This window comes from Gigantopelta aegis, chromosome 9, assembly GCF_016097555.1.
Source record: "Gigantopelta aegis isolate Gae_Host chromosome 9, Gae_host_genome, whole genome shotgun sequence".
NCBI lineage: Eukaryota > Metazoa > Mollusca > Gastropoda > Neomphalida > Peltospiridae > Gigantopelta > Gigantopelta aegis.
This window is the reverse complement of record NC_054707.1, coordinates 61256153-61281144: the sequence shown is the minus strand read 5'-3', so window position 1 is coordinate 61281144 and position 24992 is coordinate 61256153. Positions and strand designations below refer to the sequence as shown.

The 24992-nt window shown below is 37.9% G+C and overlaps 1 protein-coding gene across 1 annotated transcript; it reads left to right on the top strand.

Annotated features, from left to right (window-relative positions):
• The first annotated feature begins 773 nt into the window (after positions 1 to 773).
• Positions 774 to 24723, top strand: LOC121382261. Its single transcript, XM_041511816.1, has 5 exons — positions 774 to 1185; positions 16701 to 16829; positions 18032 to 18173; positions 22387 to 22479; positions 24412 to 24723. Exons 1-5 carry the CDS (start codon positions 1042 to 1044, stop codon positions 24594 to 24596), a joined length of 693 nt encoding a protein of 230 aa, XP_041367750.1. The 5' UTR covers positions 774 to 1041; the 3' UTR covers positions 24597 to 24723.
• Positions 24724 to 24992: the final 269 nt, after the last annotated feature.

The following is a 24992-nucleotide window of genomic DNA, read 5'->3' as shown; positions in this document are numbered from 1 at the left end:
ATTTATCAATAATTTCTTTTAATAATTTACACAATTTCTTGAGAACACATTTTGCTATTCGTCATTAGTTGTTTAAACTTCAGCGTACTTGGTTTCTTATAATAATATGGCTTATGCAAATGTTTACAGGAGTTATTTCTGAAAAAAACGTCTTAATGCCTTCTAACCTATACGAAGATGAATGAATGAATGAATGAATATTTAACGACACCCCAGCACGAAAAATACATCTGCTATTGGGTGTCAAACTATGGTAATGTTAACAAATAAAGTGATGATCAACATCAATATAAATATTCAAGATTTAAATAAAAACAGTGTAAAGAACTGTGCAAAAATACAAATATCACAGATAGATACTGACTTTCACTCAAAATGTCAATTGTATCTCGAAGAAAACAAGGGGATTTGTGCTGTATTGGCCATTCTCAAAGAGAATGTTACACCCCTGCACCACGGTGAGGTTACAGCACGCGCAGGGGTATACGAAGATGCGATAAATATTATATAGGGTGGCGTGGTTAACAACCAAACAACTAAAGCTCTTCCCATCCCCAATTTGTTTTCATTTTGACGGTATGGCCTTGTCGGTTGACAGTGGAGAATACGTGTACATTAAACATCAGCTTTCAAGTTCATCCAGCAAACGTTTCGTTAACTTTCGCTAACTATTGGATTGGTTCACGGTGTACTGTGTAGCCTAAAAATTACTGGCACTGGTTGAGTTGTCTCAGCTGGCTTCTTTGGCTTGTGGGGTCGGGTTGGGGGCGGCGACGCAGAAGGGACCGCCGCTGGCGGTTGAGCCGCCAGTTTTGGTCTCCTTGTGCTGCCCCTTGCGCAGGTTTCCTCCTCATCGTTCCACTTCCTTTCTTTTGTTGTACCGGGTCGCCGTATACAAAGATCACGGTGATCCGGTGTACGTGGTGGGCTACTCTAACAGCATTCCGTATGGTGACAGAGCAAGGCTTCATTGTCGATCACTCTGCGCATGTTATCTACTGAGAGCAAGCTCAATCTCGGCATTTTCTAGGTGTTCTCATCATGGATGCGGTTGTGTTTGCAGACGATGCGAGCGAACAGGAGAAAATTGAAAGTTTGAAGGCTATTGAAGGTTATCTGCAGAAAGGACTCGGCAATACGAAAGTCATTGACGTTTACGATGAAACCAGCCAAAGTTACGAAAAGGTAAACTTCAGAGTGAAATCTAATATTAATTATTTTCATAGAACTTTGTATATGTGCATTTTTCCTTTATTTGTTTTAGTGCAGATCTGTCTGAAAAATGCGTGTATGTAGGCGATTTTTACTGTTCTATAAAAGGGGCGGGACGTAGCCCAGTGGTAAAGCTCGATGCGCGGTCCGTTTGGGATCGATCCACGTTCCAGCCAGGGCACCACAATTGGTATATCCAAAAAATCACGGTCCTGTGTAACGCCCGCTCTACACAGCACGGTTCTGCACAGGACGGTCTGTGGTAGGCTATAGGCCATGTTATAGGTTATGTGGCGTGTATTGGTCATTGCAGTCAGCGCTACATGGGACGGCGCTACCCAGTACGCTCATTATGGTTGCACTATACCAATTAATTTCCGGCTGGGTCGAAGTTCGAGGTGTACCGAACTTTTGATAGAGAAGTTAACACCACAAGTCTGTGATTGGTTATAAATGTGAGTGTGTTGGTTGTAAAAAAAATTAGTTTCATCTGGGCTAAAAATGTATGCAGTTTTATTTGATGTAGTACCACCGTGTCAAGTAGCCTTGTGCTTGGAACATGTATGGGGTACCTGTAAACAAAAGTACTCAAATTTTTTGCGAAACTAGGGGTGTTGCAGAAACATCTGGTTATATCGAAAATGAGCCATGAAAGGTACCATTTTCTGCAGTTAATACTTTGAGGTAGGGGTTGTAGTACTGATATTTATGGGTCACAGTTTGGTTGATATATTGCATATAGTGTTTTTAAACACAAACGTTAACATGGTCGCCTATGGGATTTGAATTGGTATAGTCCAACCTTATGTGTGACACTGGTTATGTTTTGTCAGCTGCGCAGTGACAATAAGCGGGAAGTAATCAAAACGGGTTCGGTCGATAGTCCAGGAGCACTGTGGCTTGATCCATTGACATCGCGTTATTCGGAGTTATTCGGTGACACAGTTCTAGGGATTAAAAACGTCTTAGGTACACGCACAACAACATAAAAACATAAATAACTTTATAACGCGGAATATTTTAATATCAACGCCCGGAAACCCCCCAACTATTTCTTAATTAGTAACTGTGGCACGATGATTAACAGCAATTCGCTGTCAATGCTGACCAAGCCCTGTGTAGGAACGTCCTGTACAGGGCCGTCATGAGTATATATATTGTTTAATACTCACACACGCACACGTTTTATATATATATAAGGGAACCTTTATATGCACTTTCCCACAGACATGAGGTTAAAGAGGAAGGGTTGGTTCAAGCCCCACAGGAAGATTTGCATTAAGGTTTGAGAAGTGCCAATCGTATTCGGAACTTGGGCATGACCAGTGGCTGGATTGGGAGAAGGAAAGGTCAACAATCACCTAGCCCTATGGCCAAAACCGACAACGCCCTACTTTTAAACCCTAACTTCCGACATTCTATCCCCTCAAGCCATCCAGCCGTAGTTCAGTCCAGTCATGGCACTCTCGTAACAGATTTATTTATTTATTTATTTATTTATTAAAGGTAGCTGTTAAATTAATATATATTTTTTATTGAAACTAATAAATATGTTTATTAAAATCTGGATAATGTTTTTAAAAAAGAGTACACTTGTAAACCTATTAATAATAAAATAGCGTACGGCCAATTATTTAAAAACATTTATATTTATAAAAAGGCAAGAACCCGGAGCAGGAGGGGAGTACTGCCAGGTAGCCCCCCCCCCCCCCCCCCCAACTACCAAGTCAAGACTTTCACACAAAGTCAACCAGCATAAACATAAAACACCACAACCATATATATATATATATATATATATATATATATATATTAATTTAACATTAAATTTAAACACACACACACACACACACACACACACACACACACACACACACACACACACACACACGCACGCACGCACACATACACATACGGGTATGAAATCAAGTTTTAAATATAAATATATTACTTGTTAAAAACACACTGTATAACACGAGGCTAAAAATATACAGTATGTGACACACGACAAGTATTTACTACAAAAACAAATTTTGACATATACGGTGGCTTTGATTTTTGATGGGCTAGTCCGAAAATAAACTAATTGATAAACATCACTAAAACTAATTCTACTTTAAATTTAGGCCCAAGAAGGGTTGGTTCAAGCCTCACAAAAATATTAACATTAAAGTTCTTTACAGGATTAAATATATCAACTTTTTTCATATCCCCATATTTCGCATCCATATAATAAAACTGGAAGAACCATTGAATTGTAAGTTGAAATTCGGTTGGTAGATAGTTGTCCTTTGATTTTGATAGTATAAAGTACATGCCCTTGGTCGCCTGTTGTTTGAGTCTATTCTTAGTAATTCGAAAGCTCGTTAACTACTCTATTAGTCCAGTCAATCTATGAAACACCCGGACAAAATTGCAACATAATTGTCTTTAGTATTTTCGTACAAAGGAACCAATTCTATATAACATACTAAAAGTTTACCAAAATCTGAGCAAGGGAAATATACTCATTTTTGGCATGTATGTTTTCGAATTTTTGTTAAAATCTGACGAAATGTTTTGGTGTTTTCATATACATGAGTATTACATGGTATAATCAGGTCTTTATTTATATAAAATACACTTTTAACACTTGCATGTAATATAAAATGTACACATAATGATACTTTATAAGTATTTATTTTTTAAAACGCCCCCTTATTATCATAATTTATGCAAAATACTGAATACAAATACCAGCTTTTGAAAGCATAAACGTTATCTCAGTGGATATGCATTGTAACAATGTATAAATAGTAGGGGATTTCTAAAAACGTTTTAGTGTTATGTAGACCCCACTCAAAGGCTACGTTTGATCATTCATGATGATGATATGAGTCACTTTCGGGTATTGTAATATATATATATGCTACGATTATATATGTAACGTAGGTACTTCTTAAAATACCATTGGTGCTTAATATATACTAGTACATGATTTATTTCAATACATCTGAATCACAATACTAGTATCTCTGCAGAAGACAGAGTCCAAATGAATTGCAGTACACTCCCATAAATCACTAGCATATGTTTTGTCTGTAGAAGACATCCACTCACCAGGCCTTAGTTTTGTAAAACCATAAAATAATTATGATCAAACCCACTCTGATATTGGGTAAAACCGAAAGCGAAAATTGTTATCATGCCATGTTAATAACTTGGATCATTATTATAATATATATTTGTTTTTCTCATAATACCTAGTAGCATGGGTCCCTGGTGATTCGAGGTACTTGAAGTATTAGTTTCCATCATGTTGCTTTGATTGTTATCATAGGGTTGGTTAGGTAAAGATATGTATGTGTTGTCATGAAGCTTGTTTGGTGAAATATGGTCAGATAAAATAATGTTCAGGTTACTAACAGGGGGCTGTTTAGTTAACTTGTTTTTTAGATGTGTGTTTATTATGGTTGTTGATGTTGTTGGTTACTGTATTGTTCAAGGTGGTCATCTGGAGTTGATGTGGGGTAATAGTTTATGCAACATTTTGGAAACTATGGTATGCATCAACATATACAACATTTTGTGAACTTGTCACAGGCGAGGCATTAAAAGTATTATTAATGATTGGTTCAGATCAGTTTACTTTATTGGGTATCAACTTTTCAGTAAATTTAGAAAGAATTATTGAACTGAAATTTTAATCGAAAATAATAGAAATGGAAAAGTTAACCAAAATATGCTCAGTTACAAAATTTACTGTTTTAGGAAGGATAACTGTTCTAAAAGGTTTAATAATTCCTAAAATAATACATCTATTTATAGCTTTACCTAACCCAAGTGAACCACTACTCAAATATTTAAATACATTATTCTTTAAATTTATTTGGCACAACTGTACTGAAAAGTTAGCACACAGTTTAATAACTCAAAACTATAAAGATGGCGGAATTAAAATGATAAACGTAAAAATGCATGGATTCGACGAATGGTTATTAATAACCCAAAGTGGACTAATATCTTTAAATCTATTACAGGTATATCTATACTCGATTTAATTATACATGGCGACTATTTCATTATTTTTAAACTTGAACGAATACTAAATAAAACTTGGAGAGATACATTACACAGCTGGTTACAACACACAACAACCACGTAATATAGATGATATTTTAGGTATTAATATTTGGTACAACAGTAAAATAGGTATAGATAAAAAAACAAGCATTTTTATAAAAAAAAATATATTTTAAAACTGCTATCATATTTATAGGTGATCTATTGAATGAACAAGGAGACTTCCTAAAATACCAAGATTTCATAGCAAAATATCACATACCTACAAATGTTTTGCAATATGCTTCATTAATAAATGCTACTAAATCCTTTATACATAACTTAAACAACTTAACGGATGATATTTTTACATCATTAAAAAATCCCATTTTCCCATTTAAACAAAGCATGTTGTTAAACGACAAAAGTGGCTGCAAACATACATACGATATACTACATCCTAGAATAATAATACCAAAAGCACAAATAAAATATGCAAATGAGGGGTTTATATATAATATACAGGAATGGGAAACGTTTTATACTCTCCCTTTCCATAGCGTGAAAGATACATCTTTAGCATGGTTTCAATATAGAATTTTGCACAGAATCCTGGCGACTAACAAATTCTTACATTATATTGATTCTAATGCTTGTAGCTTTTGTAATAATTATCCAGAACACAACTACATTTATTTTTAAGTGTGACAAAGTTCATAATTTATGGAAAGAAGTGCAATCGTGGATTCTATGTAAAACAGGAAACGAAATCAATTTCAGCAAAGATATTGTCATATTTGGTATCACTAATACAAAAACAGTAGCTTCATAAATTGGTTAACTATTAACTATTACTATCAAGTATTATATCTACAGTATGAAAATACAGAAGAAAAAAATATATAAATAGCGTTAAGAATATGTTAAAAACTAAATTTGATATCGAAAAATATATTCTTTTTAAAAATTATAGCTATGAAACATTCCATGAAGAAATGGAATCCTTGGCTTGACCTTTTTATTGAATGAAACTTAACAATACCCTTTTTACCAATAGAAAAAAGCAGAAATTTAGCTTGTCTGGAAATAGATTTCGTGCAAAGCAAACCTTCTTAATTGTTTTTTCAAAATATTGTCTTCTTTCAATGTTTTTTCTTCTCTTCCATAACAACATGTTTCTTACCCTTCGAAGCACCCTTTTTTCTTTCTATCTTCTTTTACTATTCTGTTTTGATTTTAAGTTAAATTACATCTTATACATTATCCCTATACGTGTGAAATAATAATACAGTAGTAGTAATGGTAATGGTAATGATGGTAGATGATTATAATAATAATAATGATAAATGTACTATTTTCTATTGCAATTTATCCTTTAAATTAATTTAATTTTCGTTTCCTTTAATCTTTCTTTCTTCTTTCTTTTTCTCCTTCCTTCTCTTTATTTCTATTAGTTCTAGCTTCTCTGTTAACCCCATAAAACTATAAACTATGTTTTACATGTATCTATGTCCATTATTACTGTTCGATATATATATATATGTATGTGTGTATGTGTGTGTGTGTGTGTGTGTGTGTGTGTGTGTGTGTGTGTGTGTGTGTGTGTGTAGATTGTTATATCGACTTTACTATAACCAAACATTCACCCCTAGACAGACAATACGGAACATGCAGGTTGGAACGAAAAAATAGTCCAATGGGCACGCCGACGGGGATCGATTCCAGATTGACCGCGTATCAAGCAAGCGCTTTACCACTGGGTTACATCCAGGGCCGTACCCATAAGATTTTTGTATGGGGGGGGGGGGAGGGGGCAACTGAGTAGTTAAAGCTCCTTAAACGGTTAAGAATAGAATTTTCTTTAAGTTTGTAAAAAAAAAAAAAACCATTCCGGATTGTTAAAATAGTGGGCCTTTAAAATTTTGATGCGCGTCTCTAATATAATTAATAAAGAAAATTCTACTCATTAAATTTGGTCGCTAGATTAGATCGGGCGGTCAAAAACAAATTAGATAAGATGGGGGGGGGGGTAGAGTTGAAAATGGGCAGAATTTTGAAAATAGCAATTAAAATAGTGTCGGAAATAGGATAAAAATTATTTTTGTCCATTATATCTTTCATATTAAACTGATAAGTAAATATTTTATAAATACCTATTTATTCTACCTAATTTAGCATTTACTTGTTTGGGCTCTCATTGATGTACAAGGTGGTGTTTACTCTTGAAATTAAAATAAGATGTCAGTAAACAGGAGATTTATGACCTTTATTGGAACAGACTATAACACATTTTGATGGATTTACCCTTTTACCCTTAAACAAACTTTTAATTTAAAACTGCAAGATAACTGATTATTTTGAATTGCAGCATAAATTATTAATTTATACCAGCATATTTAGTAAATATAAATTCAATATAAATACAGTAGAGATTTACACAATCTTGCAACCACTTAAAGGTGCTATATCAGAAGTTATATGTGAGCATCTGTTTGTGATAAAGATTCTTCAATAAAAATGTATTTTCTACTAATAGATAAACTCATTTCCTATAATCATTTATGGGCATATAGTTAAAGGCGTAGTCTTTAAATGTTAAAACAAAATTTAATAAAAACATGATTTGCAATAGCTGTCATTGTGCAGCTTCGAGATAGCACCTTTAATACCGGAAAATAGATAAGAAACTCAAACTGGTTCTTGATAGTTTTGCTCAGAAGTTACTTAAATATGTCTACAAATATTTTGTTTTGGAGAGGAATGGGTGTAAACCATCATCAGAAACGGTCACGTATTGTAACGGCAATGAAATTAACATATGTTGACCAAACTTTGTTATAGTCTGTTCCAATAAAATGCACAAATCACATGTTTACTGACATATTTCTTTTAATTTCAAGAGTAAACACCACCTTGTGCATCAGTGAGAGCCAAAACAAATAAATGCTAAATTAGATAGACTATAATTATATAAATATTTACAAAATATTTACTTGTCTGTTTAACATGTAAGAAATAATCATTTTTATTCTATTTCCGACAGCACTAGTAAAAAAGTTAATAGAATTTAAAAGAAAAAGAAAAAAAAGAAAGTTACAAGCCCCCCCCCCAAAAAAAAGAATTGACTGCTCGGTCGAATATTTATATAATTTGAAGCATTTTAGAAGGACAGTCCAAAAATAAATAAGAGAAAGAAGAGAGGATCGGACGAACGAAAGTCTAAAAGTTTAAAGTCCGATCTATACGTTCACGTGAGTGGCCTCGTTAAGGCCGTTAGGGTGCACAGCTTGTAGGGACGAGATGGGTTGCATTCCATCCAGAAAACCCCTAGATTGACAGTCCATAGACGTTGAAGGTGTAGTGCTGTGCTGAAATACAGATCTTGAGAAGCCGGATCCGTCTGAACGAGAGAGAATCAGACTAGGGTATAGTGCAGTCGTCATGGGTTGGTATATTGGTGCGGGCGGGCCCGTCTCCGGAGGATACGAGATGGTATCACAATAAAACAAAGTAAAGTCTAGAAAAGAGTATTAGGGGCCGACCCCGCTTCCTATTTCTTCTTAGAGTGGGGCGGTCAATCTTCCAGTACTGCTAGGACAGGCTCGGACATGTAAAGATTAAACGCGAACAACCGTGGCGTTCTGCAGAATGGCCGTCATACGAGTCACGAAAAAAGCAAGTCAACATAGTCAACCGGAGAAATGATGTGGAGGCAAGGAATCTTGCTAAAAAAGAATCCAACCTGGTGGTGCAGACTGTCGAAACGAGAAGCGTTCCAGCGTTCAATCAGTTCCAATGGCCGCATACATCCCAGTAGAAAACTTCACTTCACTGATAAAAACAACAAAAGTGAAGGATCCCCAAGTCGAGCCGCGAATGCACGTGCAGTGTGCACAAACACGTCTTACCGCGACGAGCTCCAGACTGGGAATGAATTTTCATACAACTGATTTGAAAACAAGTTGCATATACAGTTGCTGTGTTGTTCGTATTTGCATTCTACCTGATTTACCGGCCTCGGTGACGTCGTGGTTAGGCCATCGGTCTTCAGGCTGGTAGGTACTGGGTTCGGATCTCAGTCGAGGCATGGGATTTTTAATCTCCGCAAGGCTCAATGGGTAGGTGTAAACCACTTGCACCGACCAGTGATCCATAATTGATTCAACAAAGGCCATGGTTTGTGCTATCCTGCCTGTGGGAGATGCAAATAAAAGATTCCTTGCTGCCTGTCATAAAAGAGTAGCCTATGTGACGACAGCGGGATTCCTCTAAAAAAAACCAGTGTCAGAATGACCATATGTTTGACGTCCAATAGCCGATGATAAGATAAAATGTCAATGTGCTCTAGTGACTAGTGGCGTCGTTAAATAAAACAAACTTTATTTTACTTTCTTCCTGACTTGGATACAAGGGAAATGGAACTTATCCAATACATCAATAGTGAAATAAGTCAGGATGACACTATCCTACTCAGGCACTGAATCCGTACGTGGACTAGTTTTTTTTTATTCTGCTTCCTCTACCTGTTAATGGTGTTTCTCCTTAAAACCAAAGGTATTTAAAACAAAATAATTTGCATTAAAGATACTGCTGCCATTATAACGTTTTCGACTAACAGAGTATTTGTTTACAAATAAAATTACATTTTAAATATATGTTCTTGCTTAAGATATCAGTATCTGTATATACAGTGTGTTTCTTCTTATCCTAATGTTTGTACATGTAGATAGCCCGAACTATATTTTACATCCAATGAGTTCGTACGCACGACCGCCCCCCCCCCCCCCCCCAATTAAATTAGGAAGTAAAATGAAAATTGAGCTACTACAAACATTAGGACGACTATAAAAACATTCGATATACAGACACTGATATTATAAACAATAAACTGTATTCAAGATGTAACTTCAGTTGTTAATATCGTATATACCAAAACACACTAATTAAATTAGGAAGTAAAATGAAAATTGAGCTACTACAAACATTAGGACGACTATAAAAACATTCGATATACAGACACTGATGTTATAAACAATAAACTGTATTCAAGATGTAACTTCAGTTGTTAAAAGTATATATATATATAAAAACATTCGATATACAGACACTGATGTTATAAACAATAAACTGTATTCAAGATGTAACTTCAGTTGTTAAAAGTATATATATATATATAAAAACAATCGATATACAGACACTGATGTTATAAACAATAAACTGTATTCAAGATGTAACTTCAGTTGTTAAAAGTATATATATATATAAAAACATTCGATATACAGACACTGATGTTATAAACAATAAACTGTATTCAAGATGTAACTTCAGTTGTTAAAAGTATATATATATATAAACATTAGGACGACTATAAAAACATTCGATATACAGACACTGATATTATAAACAATAAACTGTATTCAAGATGTAACTTCAGTTGTTAAAAGTATATATATATATATATATATATATATATATATATATATATATATATATATATATATATATATATATAAACATTCGATATACAGACACTGATATTATAAACAATAAACTGTATTCAAGGTGTAACTTCAGTTGTTAATATCGTATATACCAAAAAACACTAATTAAATTAGGAAGTAAAATGAAAATTGAGCTACTACAAACATAGGACAACTATAAAAACATTCGATATACAGACACTGATATTATAAACAATAAACTGTATTCAAGATGTAACTTCAGTTGTTAAAAGTATATATATATATATATAAACATTAGAACGACTATAAAAACATTCGATATACAGACACTGATATTATAAACAGTAAACTGTATTCAAGATGTAACTTCAGTTGTTAATATCGTATATACCAAAAAAAACTAATTAAATTAGGAAGTAAAATAAAAATTGAGCTACTACAAACATTAGGACGACTATAAAAACATTCGATATACAGACACTGATATTATAAACAATAAACTGTATTCAAGATGTAACTTCAGTTGTTAAAAGTATATATATATATAACACTAATTAAATTAGGAAGTAAAATGAAAATTGAGCTACTACAAACATTAGGACGACTATAAAAACATTCGATATACGGACACTGATATTATAAACAATAAACTGTATTCAAGATGTAACTTCAGTTGTTAAAAGTATATATATAAAAACATTCGATATACAGACACTGATTTTATAAACAATAAACTGTATTCAAGATGTAACTTCAGTTGTTAAAAGTATATATATATAAACATTAGGACGACTATAAAAACATTCGATATACAGACACTGATATTATAAACAATAAACTGTATTCAAGATATAACTTCAGTTGTTAAAAAAGTAGTTTGTTCTTATATTAAGAATATGTTACAATGGCTGCAAACTCAGGATAGTCCATTTAATATATACTAAAACGCAAAAGAAACGCAGGTTCTCATTAAATTGGATATAAAATATTAAAAAAACAAAACGAAATGAAGATTTCAACATTTATTTTGGAGCTACACCAATTCGGCACACATTGGTGTTGGAAATTTTTGATTGAATTCCTTTTTGGCTATTGTTTCATGTCATAAAGTAGGGTGGGGGTCCATGTTAAAAATGTGAAAGAGACGACCTGTAGCATTGTCAAAGTCAGTATCGCGTGTGACCACCCTGGGCATTCAAACAGGCAGTGCAACGTCTCCTCATTGAGTTGACAAGCCGTTGAAAGAATGCCTGAGGGAGTGAGTTCCATTCATGGACCAATGCTGCCTCCAGCGCCTGCATATTCTGAGGTTGTCCGCGAGCCTGAAGGCGACGTCCGATTTCATCCCAGACGTGTTCGATAGGCGCCATGTCCGGTGATAAGGCTGGCCACGGCAACGTTGGGATGTTGTGCTGAGCCAGCAACGCCTGTGTTGCCCTGGCAGTGTGCGGCCTGGCATTGTCTTGCTGCAGCAAGCGCACACGTGGGTGAGCGGCAAAGAAGGGAACGACGTGATTGTTGATGACGTCATTTTGGTACACGGCGGCATTAACGCGTTGTCTGAACACATGAAGTTGTGTTCTGTGGTTGAATGAGAACCCACCCCACACCATCACACTACCCCCGCCCCATCGGTCGGCCTGCAGAACGTAGCAGTCGGAGTAACGTTCATGTCGACGTCGCCATACTCGGATTCGGCCATCAGCGTTGGAAAGATTGTAACGGCTCTCATCAGTAAACAGAACTTGTTGCCACTGGCCACGTCGCCATCTTTGATGTTGTTGCGCCCACTGTTGACGTTGTTGGCGGTGCCGAGGGGTCAATATTGGTCCCACATAAGGACGGCGGTTACGGAGTCCTGCTGCCCTCAGACGGCGTCGGACGGTATCGGCGGACACTGGACCACGTGGACCACGCACCTGGTGAGCGGTGTTAGCTGCTGGCAGCATCCGATTCCTAAGGTGGGTCACCCGGATGTACCGGTCTAGGGCTGCGGTTGTCACCCTCGGGCGGCCGGTGCGTGGTCGATCGTTCACAGATCCAGTGATTTGGTGACGTTGAGAAAGGCGTGCGATTGTCGAAACATGACATCCCAATTGTCTGGCTACAGCAGTACGGGTCTGTCCGGCTTGCAACATCCCGATGGCCATCCCTCGCTTGAGTTGCGTCAGTCGCGGCATTTTTAAAATGTGATTCTGTTGTCTGTCACTACTCAAATTGAATTTATGCGATTAAATCCAGGTGTGTAGGCTTTATAAGCATTTCAATGAGTGTGTTTGCACTGGATTCATGATACGGATGATCCAGCACGTGCAAACAACGTGTTTTGAGAATTCGTGACGTCACACAGGTAATGAAATTGACACGCAGGTGGGACTGCGGTGTGGGTGTGTGCCATGTCCTTTAACACAGTTGAGGTTCAATTCCACCAAAGATACTGCTTTACAAAGTGCAATTCTTTCGCATTTTCAGGACCTGCGTTTCTTTTGCGTTTTAGTATATTAACCAGTAATTCACTTAAGCAATATACAGCTTTTATATTGTATTATGGAAGCTAGAACATATATAGCTATTATTAATCTGCCATTAGCCTATTCAATACACAATCTTAGTACAAAATTGATTTCAAAAGAAGATATGATAGTCACAATGGTAGACAGCCATGAGTCGTTGCCAAGTGCTTTGTCTACCGAGGAGAATTGAACATGATGTATGGTTCCAACTTCATTTATAGGACAGTGGCTGTACTGCGTACGCCAGCACAGGCACCATTAACCAGTTACAGCTGGCCTCAGATTGCAGTTACCTTCCCATTTGGTTGTCCAATCCGGAAATTTGACCGCGCAAGTAGTCTGCTGTTTCACTGTGATTATTTCATGGCAGACAGCTATGGAGTGGCAACTATTTGACTGAAGTGATGGGGAGAGCATGTAGTTTGTAAACATGTGTAACTTGTTGACATTGAAGACTTGTTTGTGGTAATTCCGGCCCATGCAAAAGTAGTGCTTTTTGTGTAAAATGGGTGTACTACGGCCTAGTTTAGAGAGTGTGTTTGTTTAAACCAATATGCTGGGAGAAAGGGCTGGACAACAGCGGTTGTCCTTTTCAGGGTATGTGTCCCCCAGGCATGCAAAGGTACATACAAAAATCCACGGGCCTGCTGATATTAATAAAAATGTTATAGCCACTAAGGCTATATAGAAACATATAGCGAAATTAATTGTGGTCTGAGGCCAGCTTCCGTAAACAGACACGTCAGAATGTGCATTGAATCATATTTCAAGAGGAACTGTAAGCATTTTACAGAAATATTTCTCAAATTAATTTGAGGTCTAAGCACTGTTAATGTTAAGGCAAGCGGAGGCATGCACTGTGTACTTGTAGTTTTCTATACTGAGGTACTAGCCATCATCAAGTGAGGAAGGTGGGATATCTAGTTTGACATAACTGAGAAGAAAGTACACTTGATGGCTTGTCAATTCAACCTTGAATTTATGAGTGTCCTGGTTTAGTTGAATGCCAAGTGTTGCCTTTCTTTTTCTCACTGTTCACTTGCAAATTCAGGTTTCAGCTGAGCATTTGTTGTGTTGAACTTATCTCTCTATATATTATAATACTGAGAGTGTCATCATTTTAAGAGTAAGAGTGGTGCAAAGTTTTTTTAAAACCTGCGGACATCCTCAGGTGTTATTACACTGTCAAAGACCTTGCGTCGGATCCAGTGGGTATATGAAGAGTTTTTACCGTTTTCTCCTTATTCCAGGATCCTCATCTACATTGTGTGGAACATGTGGAGATAACACCCGTGTATCTAGCAGCAATAATAACAACACGAGTTATACCAGACATTCTAAGTGGGGAATAGATGTATAACACCTACATCAAAATATTAATTCCAACAGATATTTCTTACTGAAGTATATATTAATTAAGAAACATTGCACCTCCGGAGGTACCGGAGGTGCGATACATCTTAATCATATGATTGACAGGTAGGGGCGCTATTACAATTGGTAGATGTAGCCGGTACGGTTGTTCGCGTTTAGTCTCTATCTGTCCGAGCCTGTCCGAGCAGCAGTGGAAGATTGACCGCCCCACTCTAGGAAACAGGAAGCGGGGTCCGTCCCTAGTATTCCTTTTTAGACTATACTCTATTTTTATATCGGTATCATCTCGTATCCTACGGAGCCGGGCCCGTTGGCAACACTATACCAACCATGACGACTGGACTATAACCTAGTCTGATACTCTCTCGTTCAAACGGATCCGGCTTCTCACGATCTGTATTTCAGCTCAGCACTACACCTTCCACATCTTATGACTGTCACTCTAGTAGGTATTTTTTTTACTGGATGCAACCCATCACGTCCCTTTAAATTTTAAACTTTTAGATCTTCGTTCAAAATGTCATGTCGAAATTCCTTGTTTTTTCAAAACACATGTATTATTAAACAGTCCTAACCTCTCTTGTTTCTCTTATTTATGTTTCGACTTTCCTAAAATGCTCCAATTTCTTTTTATTTTTGGCTTCTTAACTTTAATTTTTTTTTTATATTAAAACTACATTCCCTGGAATATTTATATTATTTTAGCATATAGAACAGAAAATCCAATTACGTTTGGTGCACATATGACGCCGCACTCCGCATTGGTTTCACTACGCTGGCTTATCCAGGTGAAAAACAAAGCCAAGGGGTCGGTGAGTGGGGGATTTGCCTTGAAATTTTGACAGTGGCCAGCTGTTGGCATACACGTTACATGTAAAGGGGTGTTACTAATTACGTAACGCTCTAGGGGTAGAGGAAGAGGGTACTGTGTTCGATTTACGTAACATTTTTCAAGACTATATGTTATTTTTATTCATTACTTAGACCTAAAAAGGTGTTTTGTGGAAATGCGCAGTCAGTCTAGGGTCGATCCCCATCGGCGGGTATACAAAAAGGCCATGGTATGTGATATCCTGTCTGTGGGATGGTACATATAAACAATCCCTTGCTAAAAAAAATGTAGCGGGTTTCCAAGGCGCGTGTGCAGGAATTTCAGCGGGGTTGGGGTTATAGACCGTGTTAAGCGAAGTTTATATGGGGCCATGCTCCCCCAAAAAATACATTTCAATTTTTTTAAGCTTGGGCAAGTAAGGGTTTCGACCTCCAATACTCTCCCCCTGCACATGCCCCCGATTCCTCTCTAAGATTATATGTCAAAATTACCAACTGTTAGACATCCAACAGCAGATGGAAGGAAGGATAGGGTATGTTTTATTTAACGACGCACTCAACACATTTTATTTACGGTTGTATGGGGTCGGATGTTTATTATATCAATATGCTTTGTATTTGATGTCGTTAAACAATCCCCCCCCCCCCCCCCCCCCCCCTCCCGCCAACTTTACCCTTTCCAAACGAAATAATATTTATTTGAATTTGTCGATTTTAACACGTAAAATTAAGAAGTGAAAACGTTCATTGTCTACTTTAGTATATTTTATTTTAAAAATATATACATGATTGATGTGTTACTAGTATACAAACTAAACTTTGAAAGTTCTACTAACACTTTATAAAATATCAATTTTGAAATAGGAAGGTACGACTGTCGATAATACGTTGTCAAGATCAAACCGGTTTTAACTAAAGACTCTAGTACCGTATCCTCAACCGAACGTTCTTCGTACAGCGCAAGATTTCTCTTTTCATTTTTTTGAGACGAACCCTACAATTTGAAATCGGGAAACGCACGTGTTAACTGAAACTGACAACAGGCTGTCGTGCCGAGCTATGGCGGCACAGGCGACGAATCAAGCGTATACGTTTGACGATATCCGTTCATAGCGAACACACACGACTTTTTTAAAAGTGCATTTGAGCTTGTATTTCACATTTGTACATGATGTTATAATATGGTAACCAGAGAATGTAACTAACTTTTTCACTAATTTCCAAAATTCTGCTCATTTTCATTTTTAATGGATTAATTTTGTTTCAGAATCTGAACGTGGCTAACTACAAAGGACCGCAAGGATTGGCAAACGCTATGGAAGAATTGTTTCCAAACAACAGACACAAAATAAAGATTTTGGATGCTGCTTCCGGTACTGGACTTTCTGGAGAGGCGGTAAAACTAAGTTTTAGTCTCAGTTTCGAATCTGTAGTCCAGAACTGAACTGGCTCTAATAGGTTTGTGTCCATTACGCCAATAATGCATATCTCTACAATTAAACAATTGTCCACACCGGCCTCGATGGTGTCGTGGTTAAGCCATCGGACATATTAGGCTGGTACGTACTGGGTTCGCAGCCCGGTACCGGCTCCCACCCAGAGCGAGTTTTAACGACTGAATAGGTAGGTGTAAGACCATTACACTATCTGTTTTCTCATTAACCACTAACAACTAACCCACTGCCCTGGACAGACAGCCCAGATAGCTGAGGTGTGTGCGGAGGACAGCGTGCTTGAACCTTAATTGGATATAAGCACGAAAATAAGTTGAAATGAAATTAACTATTCACAAGATTTGTGGAAAGCTTCCACAGCAATTTTCTATTTTCAACCAGGATAATGCAGCAAAAACACAAAACAAACTAAACAAAACAAAACAAAACAAAACCATCAACAATCTACGGAAGCCCATTAGGGCCATACAACTTCTTTTTAAAATTTTTTCTTGAATATTCAAGAATTTTCTTGTATATTCAAGATTGTAAAAAGAAGTTGTATAGCCCTAATGGGCTTCCGTAACAATCACACCTGATAAGATAAACACTAAAGGATGAAGCTCATGCATCTATTGTTCAACAAATTACACAATATCAACACTGAACAAACGAATTAAGAAAATGCATAATTCCAAGCATGGCGCCGCTAAATTAAGTGTGACTAATTGTAAGTTACTTTCTAGCCTGGTATCACCAAACCTAGTAAGTGTGGCTATAAACGCTTCATATTCACTGTGTATCTAACAGTTTTCTAACAGAAATATGTAACGAGTTTCCTCACAAGACTACATGGTTTTGACAGTCAATAGCATTTTGATGAAACAGATTTATTCAAATATAATCGTATGAAATTTAGTTCTGGATCATTTACAAATTGCGTGTGTGTATGCGTGTGCGTGTGTGTGTGCGCGTATACAGGCCTCACGCCAGCGGGCGAAGTGAGCCAAAACGTCGCCTTGGTCAGCTTGATATATATATACACAAACACATATTCAATGTTAGAAACTGTAAGTTGAACCAGAAGTACTGCACAATGTATTTAGAGGAATAAGCACTGAAACGCCCGAACTGCTGACAACATCCTCAGAATTCCTACTTTCAGTTGTATAAAGCTGGATTTACCAACCTCGATGGTGTGGATGCCTCAGAGAAGATGTTGGATTTAGCGAAATCGAAAAACATTTACCAGAGACTGATCTGTGAATACCTGGGAGAAAATAAACTACGTACTCACGTAAACGATCGTAAGTGCTATCAGTTTTACATAAATTACAGTACTTGAACTACGAAAAAAAGAAAAAAAAAGAAGAAATGTTTTATTTAACGACGCACTCAAGACATTTTATTTACGGTTATATGGCGTCAGACATATGGTTAAGGACCACACAGATTTTGAGAGGAAACCCGCTGTCGCCACTACATGGGCTACTCTTTCCGATTAGCAGCAAGGGATCTTTTATTTGCACTTCCCACAGGCAGGATAGCACAAACCATGGCCTTTGTTGAACCAGTTATGGATCACTGGTCGGTGTAAGTGGTTTACGCCAACCCATTAAGCCTTGCGGAGCACTCACTCAGGGTTTGGAGTCGGTATCTGGATTAAAAATCTCATGCCTCGACTGAACCCAGTACCTACCAGCCTGTAGACCGATGGCCTAACCACGACGCCACCGAGGCCGGTACTTGAACTACGAAGTCGATTAGGCATTATGCTCGTCCGAGGTACTTTTAGTAGGGTCCAGAACCTCAGTTCCGTGACCATTCTCTGGCTGAGATGTTTTGATGATTGATTTGACTTCTGTGGACCTTTTTGTGAAACATTTAGCTCCATTCCTCCCAAAAATCCCGGCAATTTTCACCATTTTGAAAAATTAACATTTGAATCAATGCACCTAGAATCATGTATGAAGACACTTTTTCGAGTAAGTCGACCACAATGATTCTTATTCTGACATCAGTTTGATGTTATGACATCATTTTGACCCAGAAATCCAAGATGGCCATCATCCAGTAGAGCCAAAACGTAACTTTCGAACGGGAAGGAAATATGTGGGGTTTGAGGTTTGTTATTTAGATATTATGTAAGGAAGGAGAAAAACAATATTGTAAACTATATCTATTATAATTATGAATCCATGGCTACCAAACATGTATGGTTTAGTAATGGCAATTTGTGTTTTGGGTGTGTCATTTCATAATTAAGTTCTGTGAAAAACATTTAACGTTAAAACACATATTACCTTGGTACTACTGTATCTCCATAAGGATCTACTGAAGTAAAATAACTAATTGGTGAATGTATGACAAGGGAACTAATTGTACTTCAAAATAAGCTCTTTTTAATAGCTAGAACTTGAACAGTTATCAAATGAAACTACTTAAAATATGTCAATAAACAAATTATTTTATCATGAAAAGTTTACGTCTTTTTAGACAAATGAAATCATAACACAATTAAAACACAGTTAGAAGTTACCAATTATGCTTTCGTGTTATGACTGACATACTTATGTCATTATAACTGATGAATCAATATGACATTGTTATGATCAGTCTTAATCAGATCATTCTGCCTCACTAGATTTTGAATCATCAGATTCCAATAAATCTCCCCTCCTCTGTACATAATTATCTCCCTCTTCCTCATCCTCCTTCTCGTTCTCATCTTCAGCAGGTAGATGCTTCGGGAGAGCAGGTCGCATGTATAGGACAGGGACAGAGTGCTGAGGGGTGGTGCTTAAGTCAGGGATGGCGCACAGATACGGCAAGTAGTTGGCGCGGAGGCAGTGTTGGCGTAGGCTATATGCATTTGGAGGGAGACGATGAATTATTTCTTCTTCATTCTCTTCCACTTCGTGGCACGGGCCTCAGCCACGGTGCTACCATTGTTGTCGCTGTAGATGACATGTCGTATGAACTCACATAGCTTCTCTATTACCTCCTCCTCAAGGTCAAAACTGTCTTCACACTACGATAGTTGTCGTCGTGCCACAGGGCTGTTCCCACCTGATCACACACTGACTTCTTACCCTTGCCGTGGAAGCCTGAGTTGGCACCACAGCCTGTCATGCAGTGCAGCCGCACAATACAGTTTGCTATCTCGTCAGTCACTAGGCCATGGCAGAGGACCGTCTCCTGCTTTCTCTTGATACAGAGCATAGCGGGGTACTGCTGTTAGATGGCCGCTGCCACAACATAGGCATCGGTATCGGCGGCATCAGTGCCAGCAGGGCCACTGTAACCTGACTCGCCTGAGAACTGCGTAAGCAGAGAGAGGACAGTGTCAGACTAAAATTGACCAAAACTGTAGTTTTGCATCGGTCACTTGGTTGATAGTTTGGTGCAGTGGGAACCAAGACAGTACACAATGTCTATATCAGGTACCTGCATATCGGTTTTTGCAGGCGTCCTTGTTGCTGACTCAAAACAGCAGCATTTTAAACGCTTTGGCAAAGGGGAAGGGGTCGCCCAATTCCATGAGAGTGTTGGAGACGTGTCTTACCCTGTACCCGCAGGTCTCGCTTGTCATCTTTAGTCGAGTATGCTGCGTCATACTGGTCGTTCACATGGATCATATGATCAGTATCACCATAGCGGGCAAGGATGATGGATGAAATCTTGTGGACGACTTGGATGGGGTGTCATCCTGTGTCTGCCGATCTTCCGCTAATGGAATTGCCATCCTCAAGATCATGCCCATGTCGACGAGAGCGATGTAGGATTGCAGAGAGAGCTTCTGCGTCTTCCTGTATGTGCCGTTGGCCATACACTCCTCGACAACACTATGTTCCAGCAACTCAGGGAGCTCGATCACCACCGTGAGAGCGCTACGCTCCATCTCAGCAGCCCTTGCCTTGAGTTCCTCCCCTGACTTCTCCGTGAATGGCGCCTTGGCAGATGTCAATCGTTTGCTCAGAGGGATGGGTGCATGGATGGAAGTATTATGCATATAGTCTGCCGTACCTATTGTTATCGTACGCTACACTCCATGGCAGAATGGCACGCAGAGAGCTGACATACCCAGTTGCAGATATGGACTGCATACACATTCTGCATGAGCGTGTCCGTCATGGACAGCAACCACCTCCAGTAGTCCGCCATATCACTGGCCACTACCTGGGTGAAAACTTTGGTGATGAGGCTCTCGAGATCTGCATCATCTTCCAGTGCTGCATTAACAACAGCGCGGGATTCTTGGGAGAGACACGTATCTCTCACAATTTCACGTATCTCTCACAATTTCACGTATCTCTCAAAATCCCACGGTGCTCCTTCGTCTCATCAGCCAGGTCGGGTCTGGGCCTCCCTTGCACCAGCTGATTCATGAGCGTCTCATACATGAGCCTCAAGCAACGCAGCCCCCTCTTGTAATGCTTCACTTTCAGTGCAATCAATCTGTCACCTTCATCAATTGCATCGCAGCCGAAATAATGTGTTCATTCATGATCCTAGAAGATCCCATTCAAAAGTTACGTTTTCGATATAACGAATGGTGACCATCTGGATTTATGGGTCAAAATGACGTTATAACGTCAAACTGATGTCATTATCGTAATCCTAGTGGTCGACTTACCCGAAAATGTGCCGTCATACATGATTCTAGGTGCTTTGGTTGAAAAGTAATTTTTCAATATGAGTCCATCTTGGATTTAGAGAGGTAATTTTCTGTACTGAGGCCAATTTCACAAGACAACGCACGTTTACGTCTGTACCTTGCAATTATATCGGCATACGTTTGCATGTGTTTGGCATCTATTCCACACAGAAAATTACATCATTACGGAATATGGAGCATTTTAGGGATAAAATTAAATAAAATATGTGTACTTCTCACAATATTGGTTGTACTATAATTATAGTTATAATAACTGGTTTAGTCGTAGATTTACGTTTACATGCAAAACTTGGCTTACGATGTTTTGTAAAACTGTGCCTTGATATTTCTAAAGGGGTCATAAAACGTTCGGTTTCCGAGAATTCTCATTGACAGATATTCAGGTATTGAGGTGTTTCGTGGTATGTGTGTGTGTGTGTGTGTGTGTGTGTGTGTGTGTGTGTGTGTGTGTGTGTGTGTGTGTGTGTGTGTGTGTGTGTGTGTGTGTGTGTGTGTGTGTGTGTGTGTGTGTGTGTGTGTGTGTGTGTGTGTGTGTGTGTGTGTGTGTGTGTGTGTGTGTGTGTGTGTGTGTGTGTGTGTGTGTGTGTGTGTGTGTGTGTGTGTGTGTGTGTGTGTGCTTATCTCTGTGGGAAAGTGCATACAAAAGATCCCTTGGTACTAGTTGCAAAATATAGCGGGATTCCACTAAAGGGGCTATATGTCAGATTCAGCAGTAGCCGATGATTAATTAATCAATTTGCTTTAGTGAAATCTCTCTCTGAAATCGATATAGCTGTTTAGATATCAAATAACATTTGTTGAATTGTTGTTGCACAAATAATCTATTCTCTTTTCTATAACAGGTATCTATGATGTGGTGACTATGTGTGGAGGAGTTGGACAAAATCATACTCCTTGGTGTGCTTTTGAAGAACTCGCCTCTGTAGTAAAACCAGGTGTGTATGTCATCTTTTTAACCATGTGGAATATATCGCAGATAATTGTATGTGGTTTTGTTTGTGTTGTTTGGGTGGAGGGGGTTTGTTAATAATTGCACTTTGGTTTCTCGCTAAGGCTGGAACTTCGCTTCCAGGTGTCTGTTCACCCAATAGCCGATGTGTGTGTGTGTGTGTGTGTGTGTGTGTGTGTGTGTGTGTGTGTGTGTGTGTGTGTTTGTGTGTTTGTGCTGGGGTGTCGTTAAACATTCATTCCATGTCTGTTAATAAAATTAATAACATTAATTTGTTATTATTTTATCTTATAATTACTCCGATTGGTCAGTCGATAATAGGGATCCCCACGGACAAATCAGCACACAAATAACAGACAAGAACGTTCCAAACGGAAATTAATACACGGAGACGGACAGATGGACGGACGGACGTGTGCGTGGGTTCGGTAATGTTACGTCTGGAACACACACGATGTTGATTTAGTACATCTAATAAACGGTCCAATGGGTGGAATAGATCTTGTAGTATGATGGTGTTCAAGCCAAGCACATTTCAGTTTCTTACACACACTTGTAAGAGAATTTGTTTGTTTTATTTTGTTTTGTTTAACAACACCAATAGAGCATATTGATTTATTAATCCTCCGCTATTCGATGTCAAACATTTAGTAATTTTGACACTTAGTCTTAAAGAGGAAACCCACTACATTTTTCCATTAGTAGCAAGGGATCTTTTATATACACCATCCCACAGACAGGATAGCACATACCACGGCCTTTGATATATCAATCGTGGTGCACTGGCTGGAACGAGAAATAACCCAATATCATATGTTGAAGATTAGGAAGGAAATGGGTGGTTTTAACGACACACTCAGCACATTTTATTTACTGTTATATGGCGTCAGACATATGGTTAAGGACCACTCAGATATTTAGAGAGGAAACCCGCTGTCGCCACTTTACGAGCTTTTATATGCACCATCCCACAGACAGGATGGTACATACAACGGCCTTTGTTATACATGTTGTAAATAAAATGTATTGAGTGCGTTGTTAAATAAAACAGTTCCTATTCCTATTCTTATATAATACTTTGAGTAAAGTGTTGTAGTACTAATATTTATGGGCCATAGTTTGGTTAATATATTGCACATAGTGTTTTTAACCATACGATAATATTGTCGCCTATGGGATTTTATTTGGTATAGTACAACCCTCGAGTTGATCTGAAACTGTTTAATCTGTGACGTGTAAGTTAACTGTCGCACGAGTGCAATAAATAAGTCTCCGTTGGAAAAGATGTTTAAATTTATTTTCTTACACACCCATTGGTAAGAACATGATTCGTCATTGTTGACAACACATACGATTACACTGACAATGTAACCTGATAATCATTTGTCTATGACGCGTAAGTTAGCTACAAATGCAAGGGCTGTAAATAACTTTTAGTCGAAAAAGATGATTCGCTTAAAACCTGGTTTTTGAGGATATGTAAGTGTGACGGAACATGCTCTTAATTTGTTTTCGCCTGTGGACGTGTGCATTCTTTTCTCAAAACACTGGATGTTGTCTGGATACACAAGTTAACCTGTCTGATGCATGGAATACATTTCTACCAAGTACGATAGTATTCGAGCGAAAGATATCTCACAGAGGATATTTCTTTTCTTCTGTCTGCCTCTGTCCATCTGTCTGACTATCTGTCTGAATATATGCCTGTCTGTTTGTGTGTGTGTGTGTGTGTGTGTGTGTGTGTGTGTGTGTGTGTGTGTGTCTGTCTGTCTATCTGTATCTGTTATTTGTTATTGCTAATCTGTATGAATACTCGCTATAGTGAAAATAGATTTCTTTTCTCTCATTCGAAAGATCTGACTACATTACGCAATGTGCTGGGGTGTTGTAAGCGAACCTTCCTTTCTTTTCTTCTCAGGTGGTCTGTTTGTTCTAGTGACACGAGATGAGCATTTCGATTGTGTGGACCAGCAGGGTAATACTGGAAGGCGCATGTTCCGAAAACTGGCTGACGAGGGGAAATGGAAACTGGAGTCAAAGAAAACTTTACCTGACTACATATATGGTGAAGAAGGAGTTATAGTAGTGCTCAGAATTCTATAAATATAAATAAATAGTTTACACGTCTTTTGTTTATATACTCAGTTTAATTAGGAAAAGTCAAGTCGAAATACTATACAGACGATTTATTGTTTCTAATGCATTATGGATTTAAAAAAATTGAAATCTGTTATTGTTATTGTTGTTGTTGTTGTGATGTAATGAGCTATATGACTATCCAGGAAGTTTAAAGTTAAAGTTTGTTTTGTTTAACGACACCACTAGCTCACATTGATCTATTGATCATTGGCTATTTAATGTCAAACGTTTGGTACTTTTGACATATAGTCTAAGAAAGGAAACCTGCTACATTTGTTCCATTAGTAGCAAGGAATCTTTCATAGCACATACCACGGCCTTTGGTATACCAGTGGTGGTGTACTGGCTGGAACGAGAAAT